Source organism: Saccopteryx leptura, chromosome 4 (genome assembly GCF_036850995.1).
Source record: "Saccopteryx leptura isolate mSacLep1 chromosome 4, mSacLep1_pri_phased_curated, whole genome shotgun sequence".
Classification (NCBI taxonomy): domain Eukaryota; kingdom Metazoa; phylum Chordata; class Mammalia; order Chiroptera; family Emballonuridae; genus Saccopteryx; species Saccopteryx leptura.
This window is the reverse complement of record NC_089506.1, coordinates 191,730,846-191,748,419: the sequence shown is the minus strand read 5'-3', so window position 1 is coordinate 191,748,419 and position 17,574 is coordinate 191,730,846. Positions and strand designations below refer to the sequence as shown.

The 17,574-nt window shown below is 44.2% G+C and overlaps 1 protein-coding gene across 1 annotated transcript in view; it reads right to left on the bottom strand.

Moving 5' to 3' along the window:
• FKBP6 (FKBP prolyl isomerase family member 6 (inactive)) overlaps window positions 1-17,574 on the bottom strand; it is a 36,631-nt gene that overhangs the window by 11,649 nt on the left and 7,408 nt on the right. Inside the window, exons 6-8 of the mRNA XM_066379954.1 lie at window positions 14,074-14,268; window positions 13,855-13,964; window positions 10,595-10,690 (exon numbers count right to left, since the gene is read on the bottom strand). Of these exons, the coding sequence (XP_066236051.1) occupies window positions 10,597-10,690; window positions 13,855-13,964; window positions 14,074-14,268 (399 nt within the window). The 3' untranslated portion in view covers window positions 10,595-10,596. The remainder of the gene's footprint in view (window positions 1-10,594; window positions 10,691-13,854; window positions 13,965-14,073; window positions 14,269-17,574) is intronic.

The following is a 17,574-nucleotide window of genomic DNA, read 5'->3' as shown; positions in this document are numbered from 1 at the left end:
TTCAATGACACCTCCTGAGCTGGGAGAAAAGGCATTTCACAGATATCCACATCAAGAGACTGTGTCTAAAAGTTTGCCTGGAAAATGACATGGCCCTCCTCTGACAACAAGAGAATGCCTGCCTGGCCCAGTTACCCTTGAGAAAGTACAACTCCATTCTGAGGAGAAAAAAAAAAAGAAGATACAGGGAAAGAAAATCGGAAGAATTAAAAATACATAAAATTTTAAAAAATACAATGAAAGAAATTATTTGTCCAGGATATTTTATGGAGGCATAAAACATCTTTATAGACTCAATAGTTGATCTAATAGTTCTACCTTTTTGGGCAGAGGGGATTAAATGGAGTCTCTGTTTAGGTCCAGTCACATGCTGTGAGAGATGACGATCTGCTCCCTACAGCTTCCTGGCAGCTGACCAGTTGGGCCCAGACGCAGGAGGGCTGTGTTGGAACGCAGGAACCCCTGCCCCCAGAGGACACCCCAAGCCGTAGCACTGGCACCAGCCGCTGCGGGCCCTACTGCTCCAGTGCTTACTCGGGCCAGCTCTTGGAACCAGGACTAGACCCCAGGATCTCAACGGCAGGAGTGCACTCTCCACAGCCTGGCCTTTATTTCCACCTAAGTCTCCTGGGAGCTGCTTTGACTTCCCAGAAAACATTCTTAAAAAGTCTGTTAAGATACTCTTTCCCTAAGGCTGGCTAAGCAATATGGTTCAATTCTCTTAAATTTTATAGCCCAAAGGCTTCAGTTTCTCTTAAATTGGAAAGGGAGTAAATTCCAAAACATCTAAGAAAGAGGTAAGAACCCATGGCCACATAGGGGTCACACTCCCACTGAAGAAAGAACCTGAATATACATATATAAAGCTTCAGATACCATCTGGGGTTTATATTTCAAACCAAATAAAAAGAGCCAGTTGTTTACATATATGCATAAAGACCTCCACAGTTAAAGGGCTTAATTCTCTGAGCTTTAAATTCCTTCTCCCAATCTGTAAAATGGAAATAATTATTTTTCCCTCAAAGAAATATTGGGGACTTTAAAAAATTTATGGACATTATAAAGCACTACAGACATGGAATGATGCTTAGACTCTAGAAGAACTGTTAAAAAAAAATTCTATACCACCTGACCAGGTGGTGGTGCAGTGGATACAGCATCTGCCTGGGACGCTGAATTCCCAGGTTCAAGAACCTGAGGTTGCTAGCTTGAGTGTGAGATCATAGGCATGACCTCAGGGTCGCTGGCTTGAGCAAGGGGCACTAGCTCAGCTAGAGCCTCCTGATCAAGTCACATATGAGAAGCAATCAATGAACAACTAAAGTGTCACAACTAAGAGTTGATGCTTCTCATCTCTCTCCCTTCCTGTCTGTCTCTCTCTCATTCACTAAAAAAAGAAAAGAAACTCTGTATCCCAAGCATCGTGCACTCTTTAGAGAGTATCTGCCTCCTCCCATGGATAGGTCAAATGGCTAGAACATGGACTCACCAGCTTGAGATGGGGTCTCTGACTTGAGCATGGGGTCATCAACATGATCCTAAGGTTGCTGGATTGAGCCCAAGGTCACAGGCTTGAGCAGGGGTCATTGGCTTGGCATAAGCCCGAGGTCAGATTCCCCACATATGAGAAGAATCAATGCACAACTAAAGTGAAGCAACTACAAGTTGATGCTTTTCACTCTGTCTCCCTTCTTCTCTCAAAAAAAAAAAAAAAAAGAGAGAGAAAATAGGCAACCAAGAAACACCAACTACTTATTGAAAGTTTGCAACATGGAAAAGAAAAAGGGCAAAACAAATAAGCTAAAGAACACATATTCCAGGGAATAAGTGAAAATGTGAAAGAATGGTCCTTCTCTTTTAGAGATACACAGGGAAATACTTGTGGATAAAATTATGTAATTACTGGGATTTGCTTCAAATTAATCCAGCAGTGCTGGGGGTAGGGGAGGAGTGGGTGGGGTCACAGAGGAAAACACTGGCTTTATATTAATAATTGTTAAAGCTAAATATTGAGAACATGGGGGAATCATGATACTATCCTCTACTTGTTTAAGTTTGAGATTTTTTATTATACAAATAGGAGGGAGAGCCTGACCTGTGGTGGCGCAGTGGATAAAGCGTCGCCCTGGAAATGCTGAGGTCTCTGGTTCGAAACCCTGGGCTTGCCTGGTCAAGGCACATATGGGAGTTGATGCTTCCTGCTCCTCCCCCTTCTTTCCCTCTCTCTCTCTCTCTCCCCCTCTCTCTCTCCTTTCTAAAATGAATAAATAAAATTAAATTAAATTTAAAAAAATGCCTGACCAGGCAGTGGCGCAGTGGATAGAGCGTAAGACTGGGATGTGAAAGGACCCAGGATAGCCAGCTTGAGCATGGGCTCATCTGGCTTGAGCAAAAAGCTCACTAGCATGGACCCAAGGTCACTGGCTCGAGCGGGGGGTTACTCAGTCTGCTGAAGGCCTGCGGTCATGGCACATATGAGAAAGCAATCAATGAACAACTACAGTGTTGCAACGAAAAACTGATGATTGATGCTTCTCATCTCTCTCCATTCCTGTCTTTCTGTCCCTATCTATCCCTCTATCTGACTCTCTCTCTGTCCCTGTAAAAAAATAAATAAAAAAGAGAAAAAAAAATAGGAGGGAAAGAGTGGGATATTATGAAAAAGAGATACCAAAAAAGAGCAACAAAAGACAATAGAAATGTGAAATCTGCACCAAATAAGAGGAAAACTCTCCCAGTTTCATACATATTCAGTGCAGTTCGATGTGGGCTCACGCACAGATTTTTTAGGGCTCCTTAGGTAGCTATCCCATATAGCCTCTACAGACTCGTCACTGACTGATGGCCTACCAGAACTGGGCTTCTACACCAAACTGCCGGTTTCCTTCAACTGCTTATCCCATCGAGTAATGTTATTCCTATGTGGTGGCGCTTCGTTATAAACATGCCGATATTCACATTGCATTTGGTCACGGATTCGAATTTAGAGAGCCACAGAACACACTGAACTTTCCTCTGTACTGTCCACATCTCGACTGGCATGGCCGTGGACTGCTCCGCTGTATACACGGTGTTAAGTCATCATCTGCGCATGCGCACATGCTGCCACACCATCCTACAGAAACTGGGAGGCTTTTCCTTTTATTTGGTGCAGATTTCACATTTCTATTGTCTTTTGTTGCTTTCCTGTGACCGGTCAAAAGTGCACCTTGACTTTACGGACACACTGTATATAACTATATTCTTATTCAAGTGTGAATTGGACATTTAAGGAGTTGGAAATTTTCTCTTATGCATCCAATTTTTGGATATTACTCAAAAATATAAGAACAAGGAAATAAACCAAGAAAAGGATCCAAGAAAGAATGGATTCAATCCAGGAACTAAAAGAAGTCCCAGAATGGCAGCTGTGTATCAGGCCTAAGGGACAATCTGTGCAGACTGTTATACGAATATGGAGATTTCCAAGAGGGAGGTCCCAGAAAAGAAAGATTCAGACTACATAGTACCATAGTTTTTGAAAGGATAAAAGCAAACAGGTCAAGGTAAAAAATAAAGAAAGAAAGAAAAATAAAAAAATGCAACAGATGAAGGAAAAAGAAAAGATAAAAAAAGAGCATAGCATTGGCTTTTCAGTTAGCAATAGTCTCATCATACAAAGTACAGTATCGAAAATAGTGTCTTTAGCTTATGAAACCAGAAACATCAACATCAATGAGTCTAATTTTTCATTACATTAACCTAACAGAGGGTCTAAAAGTAGTAACAGAACTATGAGGGGAGGAAAGAGATAGTGCTGTATCATATCACAGCAGGAAGTACAGAGACACATGTCCAAAACAGATAAAGATCGAGAATTGCCACTATCAACAGAATATTTAGCTATATGGAACATAAAGTATTTAGCTATATGAAAGAATTCCCAGAAGAAGCAAAAGTTAAAGTTGGTTTCTTCTGATGAACCCTTTTGTATTGATTGTTTTTCACCTTGGTGGCTCTGGGCCAAACCTCCACAGCTGGAATCCCTGGCTCTATCACTTGGCAAGTTAGCTTCTTCATATCGAATGCATCATCATACTATAGAGATAATATCTATATTATAGAGATGTTATATTAAAGACAATCCACATAAAACATGTAAAAGAATTTCTGGCATATAAAAATATATATATATTTGTATTTTTCTTAAGTGAGAAACAGGGAGGCAGGCAGACAGACAGACTCCTGCATGTACTTGACCAGGATCCACCTGGCAAGCCCACTAGGGGGCAATGCTCTGTCCATCTGAGGCTGTTGCTTTACTGCACTGGAGCCATTTTAGCACCTGAGGTGAGACCATGGGTGCCATTCTCAGCGCCATGGCCAACTTGCTCCAGTGGAGCCTTGGCTGTGGAAGAGGAAGAGAGAGATAAAGAGAAGGGAGAGGAGGAGCAGTGGAGAAGCAGATGGTTGCTTCTCCTGTGTGCCCTGACTAGAAATTGAACTCAGGACATCTACACGTCAGGCTGACACTCTACTGTTGAGCCAACCAGCCAGGGTATAACACATATTGATAAAAATTAATAATACAGCCTGACCAGGTGGTGGCGCAGTGGATAAAGCGTCAGACTGGGATGCCGAGGACCCAGGTTCGAGACCCCGAGGTTGCCAGTTTGAGCATGGGCTCATCTGGTTTGAGCAAAGCTCACCAGCTTGGAACCAAGGTCGCTGGCTGGAGCAAGGGGTTACTCCGTCTGCTGAAGGCCCGCGGTCAAGGCACATATGAGAATGCAATCAATGAACTAAGGTGTCGCAACGAAAAACTGATGATTGATGCTTCTCATCTCTCTCTGTTCCTGTCTGTCTGTCCCTATCTATCCCTCTTTTTGACAATCTCTCTGTCTCTGTAAAAAAAAAAAAAAAAAAAGAGAGAGAGAACAGATACTTTGTTTAAAAAAAAATTAATAATACACATTAAAAATAAAATGAATCAATGGTGAACAATGCTATTGAAATAATCTAGAAGAAAATTAAATACAACCAACCAAGAGCAAAAGCATTAAAACTCTGCCTAGGTAAGATGACCATGGGTGAGTTCCCTCTGTCTGTCCAAGCCTACCAAATAGCCTTATGAACTCACTTGAGTTCTGCCTTCTCCTCTGGAAGATTTCCGTCACTCCTAGTACACAGTGATCATCCCTAACTCCTAATCTGCACACTCTCCATTCCAAGCCACCTCTTTCCATTAGCAGATGCTTACATACACCACTTAAAGTTTCTCTTCTGCGGAATAAATAGCTTCAGTTCCTTCCACTATTGGCCATGAGTCACCTTGTATACCCTTTGGCATTATGGTCATCCTCTAATTCTCATATGCCACTAGAATTCTTTTACCTGAAAGCACCTTCTCATCCATTCCCGGTGGGAGGCCTCATGATCCTGTTCCCTTTCCACTTTTGCTACTGCCTTTACCTCTAGGCTGTCATGACCTCTCAGACATCTTCTACCCACCAGACTTGGCACCTCCAGTGTGCCCTCCACCATGCCCCTTCAGCCCCTTCTTACACAAGCCTGGCAGATCACTTTGGCTCCGATCACATCTTCCCTTCCTCTGGTGTCCACAGAACACAGCCCACACTCCAAACAAGACTGAAATGCTAGGACAACATCTGGTCTACATCTGACCTCAGCACTGAATTCCTCGTCTTCTCCATTCACCACCCCCTCCCTCCCTGTGCCCAGTGCTGCCCTTTGAAGCTTCAGGACTACCTCAGTAAAGCTTCTCTCTGATCAGGATGTTTCTCTCATGGCATCCTTCATGTGTACTCCGTGATTTAACCCTTTTAGTACAAACATTCACGTATGTCATCGTGCCTCCTAACCATCCAGAGTATGATCGAGTATTTTAAAAATGTGTAGGGCAACATGAAAAAAAAAGGCAAATGTATGTTCTTCTTGTATCCATAAATTGGTTATCAAACAAACATGATTTTAAGTTAATAAAAATGGAACTGGAACTAATTTCATTTTTTGAAGAGAAACACTCCCGGGGGGTCAGTGCGCATGGAAAAGACTCACTACTCAAAGGGTTAACCAATTTTCTTGTCCTCCCTAGAAGAGCACCAGCCCTGCAGACCAGCACTGCAGGAGCAAGGCTGGACTCCTCTTCACATGCCACACTGCACCTACCACAGCGCCTGAAAACCACCAGCTGTCAAGCGGCACTCAGGGAAGGGTGAGTAATGAAGGGGGCTGTCGGTGGTGGTGCAACGGGACCCTCTTCTTCCCTCGTCCAGGATGCTATTTTCTTTGGCACCCATGCTCTAACATTTGGTACATTCTGAACCAGCAGGCAACAACATCTTTGCTCCTAAGCCAAACCAGGTCCCTCCCACTTCCTGTCCTGTGCGGCTTTTCTGATGCCGAGTGCAGGACTTCATATTCCATCTCTACTAGAAGTGCTTTAGGATGGAAGCTGCCGCCCTCTGCAAGTCTGCAAGAGCCTGGTGGTAAAACGTTAGAACTGGAAGGCTCAGAAAGGTCATCTAATTTCACAGGTCTCTTTTCCACCTTCAAGTGGCCCTCTAGTTCTCAGAAAGACGCTAACAGCTAACAGGGAAGGCACCAGCTCCTAAGATGGCCCACATCTCTGTGGGACACAAAAGCTTGGCCCAGGAGTATATGCTCCCACAGGCCATTCTCAAAAAGCAGTCAGAAGTGGCACTTTTCTGTGTGCACTCCCAATGCTAGAAGAGCTTAATGTCACTTATGGTAGGACAATTAGTAAATCTTTCATATCAAACCAAGTTTTGTCTACCTATTAGATCCACTTGCTGGTCCTGCTCTTTGGAAACCACAGAATAAATTCACCTATTATATGTTAACCATTTCAATATTTGAAAATAGCTCTAGTGCTCACTTCACAGTCTCTTCTCCAGACACAAAGTATGGCAAGGGCCTCAGATACTAGCATGTCAGGATAGGAAGGACATAACTCGAATCAAGATGACAATGAAAAGTACAAGAACAGAATTAAGAAAAATGTTAGAACACAATTCCAAATGTTTCTAACTATGACAGCATCTGTTATAAAAGCTCTTTGGTGCCCCTGGTAAAATCGCTACTACTGTGTGTGGATGGAGCAATGTGAGGCCTTAACCAAGCAGGTAGTTAGAAAACATCCATTTATAAAGTTTGATTGTAGTATACATCATATATAAACACAGGAATACTACTTCCAATGCATCGCAAACCACAGGGAAAGCAGTTTCAAAGCAGCTTATCAAATATTAGCTTGGGGTATGCTATAAATCTCTAGGTCTTCTGATGTACGTAGTGAAAACATCGACTTCATCTTGACTTTTTAAGCTGATCCCCAAGAATACTCCCATCCAGAGGTGTGTATTTTTGCTATGCCCTCTGAAAATCCAAACTAAGGAAAAAGACTGTGTGGCAGAACTATGGATATATTTGCTCTTGCCACTATTGAGCCCTCAGCAGCAGGAGCTGCAAGAGATTCCTAATTCACCTAACCGGCAAATGACCCACTGCTCTGCCACAGCAAGACTCAAGCTGACAACTCAGCAGAACAGCGAGTGGCTGTAATAGCTAAATACCCTTTAATGAGCCTCTTCCCCTTTTCCCATTGTCTTCATTCTCTTGATTCTGGGGAACAGTAGCCTTCTTCTTTCGAACAATCATTGCTCCCCTAGTTCCTAATATGTGGCAATAGGAAGGGATGCTACACATGGGACTCCACATACCCCAAAGCAGGCCAGAATCCTGCCTTAGGATTTATTTTTCAAACTGGAGATATGCTTGGTACAGGAAGAGGAGGGAGGTGTGGGATAAGGAAAAGCCCTCCCTCAAATAGAAAGGCTGTGCAAATGGATGTCTCAGGATGACCTGAGCAGCAAAGAGACCAAGACCGTGAGGCCCTCAGAACTCGAGGAACCGGAGTATTTATTGCCTGTTCAACTCCTCTGATTCAGTGAGGTGCCCCAAGGATCCCTTCTGTCAATCTCTTTTTTGGCTGACACTAGATAAAGACGGGTTTCTGTCACTGGCACTAACAGTCCTGACTGCCAATACAAGAGCCAGCTTTTAGAGTATGGTTTCAGAGACTAGTCTATCATTTTGGCTATTTTACACTTGATTCAACCAACATTTACTGAGTGCTAATAATGTGCCAGCCATGGTCACAGATGCTAGAAAATACAAAGATGAACAAGACATCGCCTTTGAGCTAAAAAAAAAATTCAGTCTACTACAGTCAAAGGCCTAGAACACCCATCCTACCAGAAGTGTCTAACATCTTAGAAGACAAGATGAAGACAAGTCAGAAGTATCTAACGTCTGAGAAGAACACACTTTAAATGGTCCCACTTAGTCAAAACTAGGTTGCCAAAAGAATTTAAAAACATGGACATTTTAAGTGACTGAGCACAAGTTCAGAGAAAAAAAGGGGAGCAGAGAGAACACCCAAGACACAAAAGCCAAAATATGTTACAACTGCAACAGCACAGGAGTGTGACATGCAGGGCCACTGTAGACCCCAATACATTCACTGCTCATGATAAGCACTCAAGATTTAGAAATACACGGGAAACCATCTAAAAATCACTAGGCTCCAGCCTGACCTGTGGTGGCGCAGTGGATAAAGCGTTGACCTGGAATGCTGAGGTTGCCAGTTCAAAACCCTGGGCTTGCCCGGTCAATGCACATATGGGAATTGAAGCTTCCTGCTCCTCCCCCCTTCTCTCTTTCTCTCTCTTCTCTCTCTCAATCTCTCTCTCTCTCCTCTAAAATGAATAAGTAAAAATAATTTAAAAAAAAACCAACAAAAAAACCCCCCTGCACCTGTCTGGTCAAGGCACATATGGGAGTTGATACTTCCTGCCCCTCCCCCCTTCCTCTCTCTCTCTCTCTCTCTCTCTCTCTCTCATTCTCTCTCCTCTCTAAAAAATGAATAAAAAAATAATTTAAAAATCATTAGGCTCCAAAAAATCTGACAAACAGAGAAAACTAAGATGATGGAAAAGGAACTTGTTACCCTGCTGGGTTTTCCTAGATCTGTTTGTAGGACAGACCCTGGGAGAACTAAATATTCATTAAGTGGCAGGATATACCAGGTCACAGTCTAAAATGTCTGGCAAAAAGCCATCAGGCCTCCATTTGTACTGGACACTAACAGCAGCCAAATAAGGGAAGTCCTCTGGCTCACATCTCAGTCCAAACCCTCCAATGTCCCTGAAAGACCTGAAGGCCGGGGTCACAGGGTCAGGGTCAGTGATGAAGGCAACATTTATTTCTGATGCTGACAGGTTGTTTCTGACAGGGCGGCCAGCAGCAGTTTGTAGATCACCTGTGAAAAAGTCTGGGATGAATAGGCCTTTTCACTGCCTTCTTCTCTCAAGCTCTTTTGTAGAGGGATGTAGGTAGCAACAAAGGAGAGATTTATCACCAGGAGCCCGTTGGGCAGCTGTTTTCTTGTTGTCCCTTGTTTAACTTCTCTCAAGAGAGCACAGTTATCTACCCAGCTAAGCAGGTGTTTAAGGCAGGTGATTTTGTTTCCATTAAGTTTCTTAAGTAATAGTAAACCAGACCAGAGGGTTATCTCATGTATTCATGGGAAACCTTAACCCTGTGCCTGCTAAATCACAGGGCATATGCTCTGGTAGAAATGTTACCTTCTGTCCCCTGCTGGTTCTAAAATCTTCAAATCGTTCATTCTAACAGTAAGCAGAACTTGACAGTCACTGCCCATCCCTACCCCTCAACATCTGAATTTTGTCTGCTTGAACAATGTGTTAAGTGTGAAAGTGAAGATGCAGGCCTTTAGGAAAAACCAGATGAGAAGAAGGATCGCTCATTTCAAAGCTCAGATAAACCATCACACTAATGACTATTACAGTTTCATGTTCCAAGCTACTGTGAAGGAAAGGTTAACATAAAATTTGAAGAAAAAATTTGTTTTCATTTTGAAGCCTAAGGCTTCTAACCTCTAAATTTAGCCACTAGCTCAGCAGTAGAGTGTCGGCCTGGTGTGTGGAAGTCCTGGGTTCGATTCCTGGTCAGAGCACACAGAAGTGCCCATCTACTTCTCCACCCATCCCCCTCTCCTTCCTCTCTATCTCTCTCTTCCCCTCCTGCAGCCAAGGTTCCACTGGAGCAAAGTTGGCCCGGGGGCTCAGGACAGCTCCATGGCCTCCGCCTCAGGCGCTAGAGTGGCACAGGCAGCAGTGGAGCAACTCCCCAGATGGGCAGAGCATCGCCCCCTAGTGGGCTTGCTGGGTGGATCCTGGTCGGGCGCATGCGGGAGTCTGTCTGACTGCTTTCACTTCGGAAAAATACAATAATAATAATAATAATAAGTAAATTTAGCCACTAGCTCAAGACTGACTTTCCAATCTTCTCTATGATTTTCTCTATGAGAAGGCCCACAGTGTGCACTCTGCACTTGACTTGTGTTATTAGCTTTAACAGGAATTTTTCTACTGCCATCCATTCTCTACTGTGCTACCCACTATCCACTGGGGGGCCAAGGAGAACCACCACATTTTTATATATGCCAGACAAAATCCTGAAGCCTTTTATGCTTTAGTCCTTTGATTACCTCTAATTTCCTCCTGCTGTAGAGCCATTATCATCATAAGGAACGAACATCCGATGGCACATTTCTTTCTCTTTATCCATGTAGTTCTTGTAATGACTGTAAACAAAAACACACGGGAGTTAGAGAAGGTCTGTCTTTGTAGGAGGTGACATCTGGTGGCTGGAATTCACTCAGATCCTGAATTTTATTTATTTATTTAATTTTTTTTTACAGAGAGAGTCAGAGAGAAGGATAGATAGGGACAGACAGACAGGAACAGAGAGAGAGATGAGAAGCATCAATCATTAGTTTTTCGTTGTGACACCTTAGTTGTTCATTGATTGCTTTCTCATATGTGCCTTGACCGTGGGCCTTTAGCAGACTGAGTAACCCCTTGCTCGAGCCAGCGACCTTGGGTCCAAGCTGGTGAGCTTTTGCTCAAACCAGATGAGCCCGCGCGCGACCTCGGGGTCTCGAACCTGGGTCTTCTGCATCCCAGTCCGACGCTCTATCCACTGTGCCACCACCCGATCAGGCCAGATCCTGAATTTTTAAATAAATTTTTTAAAAAATTTTAAATTTTGAATTTTTAAATGAATTTTTTAAACTGGGCTTTACACTGAATCAGGAGGGGATAGAAGCAATACTGGAGGGGTAGGAGAGACAGTGGAGACTTCCAAGAACTGTTAAGAAAGCTCTTGGACAAAAAGCCCACTTCTGAAAAGATGGTAGCCTTGAAGGCTAGGAGCCAGTGATGTTGCCAGGTGGTCTTGACAAGTGACTCCTCACACTCAGTAGCTACTAACTTATCTTGAGACTTTCTTGCTAAAGAATGGTTACATTCCAAAAATTTTTACTTATAACCAGAGAGAATACTTATAAATACCAGAAAGGAAATTGCTGGGAAGTCCTAAAAGACTCAAAATGCAATAACTGGTATCAAATAGTATAAGAGGTGCATATACCTCAGACATTTTTTTCCTATTTTTTATAAATCAGTTTGTGGCCCTGGCCAGTTGGTGTGTTGGCCTGGTGTTTGAATGTCCCGGGTTTGATTTCTGGTCAGGGCACATAGAAGTGACCATCTGCTTCTGTCCCCCCTCATCTCCCTCTTCCCCTCCTGCAGCCAGTGGCTCGATTGATTCGAGTGTGGCCCCAGGCGCTGAGAATAGCTTGGTTGATTTGATCATTGGCCCCAGAAGAGGGTTGCCCGGTGAATCCTGGTTGGGGCAATGTGGGAGTCTATCTCCCCTCCTCTCACTTGAAGTGGTATATTCGTAGGATGGTTTCAAGTAGGGAGATTTTAAATTTTGCTAGTAAATAGTTGCTCCTGGATGCACTGATTTATTTATTTTAGAGAGAGAGAGAAAAGGAGAGGGAGGCAAGAGATGAGAACCATGAACTTGTAGTAGTTGCTTCACTTTAGCTGTTTATTTATTGCTTCTCATACATCCCTTGACTGGGGGTTCTAGTCACCAAATTTGGGTTCAAGCCAGTGATCTTGGGCTTCAAGTCAATGATCTTGGGATCATGTCAATGATCCCATGCTCAAGCTGGCAAGCCCACACTCAAGCCAGCAACCTTGGGGTTTTGAACCAGGGACCTCAGCATCCTGGGCTGATGCTCTATCCACTGCACCACTACTGGTCAAGCTTTTTAAATCATTTATTTTTCAATTACAGTTTACCCATAATATTATATTAGTTTCAGGTGTATTCCTTTATCAGGTTAGGAAAGTTTTCTGTTATTTTTTCATATATGTTTTCAATTTCTTGCTCTTTCTTCTCCTTCTGGCACCCCATGATGCATGTGTTAATACGCTTGAAGTTGTCCCAGAGGCTCCTTACTCTATCTTCATGTTTTGGATTCTCCTTTTTTTTTATGATTGGGTGTTACCTGCTTTTTTATATTTCAAATTGCTGATCTGACTCTCAGCTTCATCTACCCTACCGCTGATTCCCTGTAAATTATTCATTTCAGTTAGTGTATCCTTCGTTTCTGACTGGTTCTTTTTTTACAGTTTCTATGTCCCCAACTAACTTCTTTGAGCATCTTTATAACCATTGTTTTGAACTCTGTATCTGATAGTTTGCTTGCCCCCATTTTGTTTAATATCTCCTGTTCTTTCATTTGGGACATGCTCCTTTGTCTCATTTCTGCTGCTTCCCTCTGTTTGTTCCTATGTATTAGGTAGAGCTGCTACATACCTCAGACTTGGTAAAGTGGCCTTGGGTATGTGTCCTATAGGGCCCAGTGGCACAGCCTCCCCAGCCACCTGAGCTGGGCACTCAGGTGCGCCCCTATGTCACTGTGTGCACTGTCCTGTTACAGCTGAGTCTTGACTGCTATTGGTGTCACTGGAAGGTACTGACTGGCTGTGACTATAGTAGAGGAGCTGCTCTGCATGAGTTGATCCTATGAAGCAGAACTTGCTTCTTTGGGGCTTTGGTGCTCACGGCCCTGCTGGGGCCACCTGGTATAGCCAGAGTGATGTGCAGTTGGCTGCTGTTTATTCTGGGCTTGGAGGTACGCAGGAGAGGCCAAGCTGTGAGCCAAGGCCAGCTGCCGCCAGTGCCATGGCTGGAGCCACTTAGCAAGAGGAAGAGGGAACACAGAGGCCAGATGCTGCTTGAGAGATTTTTAAAAAGTCTAAAGCATAAGACAAGAGAGACCATTTGAATGGAAAAGCCACTGAAATGGCTTTAGTGGGCTTGCAGGTAGGGTGGGGTCTCAGAGAATCACCAGGACAGGCATATAGTGTGAGCTAGGTTGATGGGACTCAGCTATGGCGCCTGCCTACTGGCTGTGTGTGTGGGATTGGGGGTGGGGGACATCTCAGAAAAGGAACAATGGCCTCTGCCAGAACTTTTAACTGGCAGAAAGCTATTCTTCCCATATGTCCCTGGCTCTTTTTAAGTTTCTGCCCCAGTATGCTGGAGCTCATAGGGAGTGAGTTTTCTGTTTGTGGCAAGTACAAAAAATATCTGAATAAGTCCCTTTTGAAAAATTACATTAGCCCTCCTCCTTGGGGGGTGCTTATTTGCAGGGAAAGGGGTGAAATAGGGAGGTGGGAAGTGATCCAGACAGATGTAGTTTGGAAGTCTATCTCACTTTGCCACTGGGAGCTACTGGTTTAGAATTCCAAGGATTTCAAAGAACTAGCTCTAGGGGGTGCTGCCTTATAACATGTGCTGGACAACAGACCCAGGTGGAGAGACCAGAACTACAGATGCATCACATATCTCTTTCTCTGTTTGCAGGAGTACAAACAGAGGTCTCACCAGGCCAGTTTCTTCAACTCGTTATTGATGTCATGATTGAAGGGCTGTTCCTTCTGGGCTCGGACAAGAAAATCCCGGGCCTTCTCATACTCAGTCATGAAGAGACAAGCCTGTCAAAGAACAGAATTTTAAAGGCATACTTAGGAAAGAGCATTTCTCCAGTGCCCACTACCATCCCTTCTTAAGTGTTTGTTCCCAAGTCCCTGTCCTCCAACCGACCTGTCCACACCGGAAGAGGGCTTTGGCATTCTTCTGGTCAATGACCAGAGCCTGCTCTCCAAAGTGCAGGGCCCTGGCGGGTTGCTCCAGCTTCAGGAATGTCAAGGAGAGGTTGAGGAGAACAAGAAGCTTGGCGGCCTCCACCAGGTGCTGCTCTTCAGGGGGTGCTGATCGCTTGCGGAGTAGCACCAAGGCCTGTGAGGAGGAAAGACAGGTGGTCAAGAGGAGTGACAATCTTAAATACAGAAAACCCTAAGAATCCATACACATACATAAAAACCCCTTAGGGGAAAAAATCCCTTAGAGGTAAAAAATTAGTTCAGCGAAATTTCAGGACATAAGATCAATATGTGAGTTAGCTATATTTCTATACTCTAGCAATAAACAATCTAAAAAGAGGAATTAAGAAGACTCCCCTTACAGTATTATCAAAAAGTATAAAATAAGTAGCAATAAATTTAAAGTGCAAGACCTGTACAATGAAAACTACAAAACATTGTTGGAAGAAATTAAAGACAACTTAACTGAATGGAAAGACATCTCATGTTCATGGGTCAGAAGACAATGTTGGTAAGATATATTTCCAAATTGATCTACAGATTAAATGCAACCATACCAAAATTTCAACAGCTTTTTTTGCAGAAATGGTCAAGTTGATCTAAAAAGTCATATGAGCCTGACCTGTGGTGGCACAGTGAATAAAGCGTCGACCTGGAAATGCTGAGGTCGCCGGTTCGAAACCCTGGGCTTGCCTGGTCAAGGCACATATGGGAGTTGATGCTTCCAGCTCCTCCCCCCTGCCTCTCTCTCTCCTCTCTCTCTCTCTCTCTCCCTCTCTCTCTCCTCTCTAAAATGAATAAATAAAATAAAAAATAAAAAAAATAAAAAAATAAAAAGTCATATGAAAATTTGAGGGATCCTGAATAGTAAAATAATATTTAAAAGAGAAGTTGAAAGATTCATACTTTTTTTTCTAAATTTTTTTTTTTTCAGAGAGAGAGAGAGGGAGATAGACAGGGACAGACAGGAACGGAGAGAGATGAGAAGCATCAATCATTAGTTTTTCATTGCACGTTGCAACACCTTAGTTGTTCATTGATTGCTTTCTCATATGTGCCTTGACCGTGGGCCTTCAGCAGACCGAGCAACCCCTTGCTGGAGCCAGCAACCTTGGGTTCAAGCTGGTGGGCTTTTTGCTCAAACCAGATGAGCCCGCGCTCAATCTGGCGACCTTGGGGTCTCGAACCTGGGTCCTCTGCATCCCAGTCCAATGCTCTATCCACTGCGCCACCGCCTAGTCAGGCCTTTTTTTTCTAAATTAAGTGAGAGCTTGACCAGGTGATGGCACAGTGGATAGAGCGTCGGACTGGGATGCAGAGGACCCAGGTTTGAGACCCTGAAGTCACCAGCTTGAGTGCGGGCTCATCTGGTTTGAGCAAAAAGCTCACCAGCTTGGACCCAAGGTCTCTGGCTCGAGCAAGGGGTTACTCGGTCTGCTGAAGGCCCGTGGTCAAGGCACATATGAGAAAGCAATCAATGTACAACTAAGGTGTCTCAATGAAAAACTGATTATGCTTCTCATCTCTCTCCATTCCTGTCTGCCTATCCCTCTCTCTGACTCTCTCTCTGTTCCTGAAAGAAAAAAAAAACCCACTAAATTAAGTGAGAAATGGGGAGGTAGAGAGACAGACTCCTGCAGGTGCTCCAACTGGATCCACCTGCAAGCCCTACCGAGCGATGCTCTGCCCATCTTGGGGCCACCATTTTGTTGCTTGGCAACTGAACTATTTTAGTGCCTGAGGTGAGGCTATGGAGCCATCCTTAGCACCCAAGGCCAACTTGCTTGAACCACTCAAGCCATGGCTGCAGGAGAGGGGAAAAGGGAGAAAGGGAGAGAGGGAGAGAAAGAGGGTGAGAAAGAGGGAGAGAGAGAGAGAGAGGAGGGGGAGGGGTAGAGCAGATTGTTGCTTCTCCTGTGTGCCCTGACTGGGAATCGAACCTCTACCGCTGAACCAACTGGCCAGGGCTGGACTCATACTTTCTAATTTCAAAACTTATAAGCCCTAATAACCAAGCCAGTGTGGTAATAACGTAAGGACAGACATATAGATCAGTGGAATAGAACTGAGCGGCCTGAAAGACCGAAAACAAACCTAGACACCTATAGTCAACAGATTTTCAACAAGGCTGCCAATACCATTCAATGGAGAAAGAGTAGTTTTTTGAATAACTGGTGCTTGGACAACTGGATATCAACATGTAGAAGAATGAAATTGGACTCCTACATCTCACACTATCTATAAAAATAAACTCAAAATGGATCATAGACCTAAATGTAAGAATTAACTGTAAGACTCTTAGAAGAAAACAAAGATGTAAATCTTCGTAAACTTAGACAATGATTTCCTAGATAAGACACCAAAAGGATAACCAAAGAATAATTATATAAATTGGACTTCATCAAAATTAAAAACTTTTGGCCTGACCAAGTAGTGGCACAATGGATAGAGCCTTGGCCTGGGATGCAAAGGACCCTGGTTCAAAACCCTGAGGTTTTCGGCTTAAGCACAGGATCATAGACATTGACCAATGGTTGCTGGCTTGAGTCCGGGCTCGCCAGCATTAAGCATGGGATTATAGACATGACCGCATGGTCACTGGTTGAGTCCAAAGGTCGCTGGCTTGAGCAAGGGGTCACTCACTCTGCTGGAGCCCCCCAGTCAAGGCACATATGTGAAACAAATCAACGAACAACTCAGGTGCCACAATGAAGAATTGATGCGTCTCATCTTTCTCCCTTCCTGCCTGTCTGTCCCTATCTGTCCCTCTCTCTGCCTCTATCGCTTAAAAAAAACCCAAAAACCCTCAGCGGTAGAGCGTCGGCCTAGCGTGCGGAGGACCCGGGTTCGATTCCTGGCCAGGGCACATAGGAGAAGCGCCCGTTTGCTTCTCCACCCCTCCGCCGCGCTTTCCTCTCTGTCTCTCTCTTCCCCTCCCGCAGCCAAGGCTCCAATGGAGCAAAGATGGCCCGGGCACTGGGCATGGCTCTGTGGCCTCTGCCTCAGGCGCTAGAGTGGCTCTGGTCGCAATATGGCGACGCCCAGGATGGGCAGAGCATCGCCCCCTGGGGGGCAGAGCACCGCCCCTGGTGGGCGTGCCGGGTGGATCCCGGTCGGGCGCATGCGGGAGTCTGTTTGACTGTCTCTCCCTGTTTCCAGCTTCAGAAAAATGAAAAAAAAAAACAAAAAAAACAAAAAACAAAAAAAACCCCAAAAACCTTTTTAGACATGCAAAAGTGTGCTTTATCAAAACAAGGAAAAAAACTGAGAACAACAACAGAAAGTCCACAAAACAGTCAGCCCTGGGACAAGAGCTGTGCCGCAGGCCCAGAGAGCTCAGCCTGACATGGAGTTCCAATGGAGACATCCTGAGAAAATACAGAACCGCTAGATGATGAAGGCATGATCACATGCAAAGTAGAGTTGAATGAGGCTTTCTATG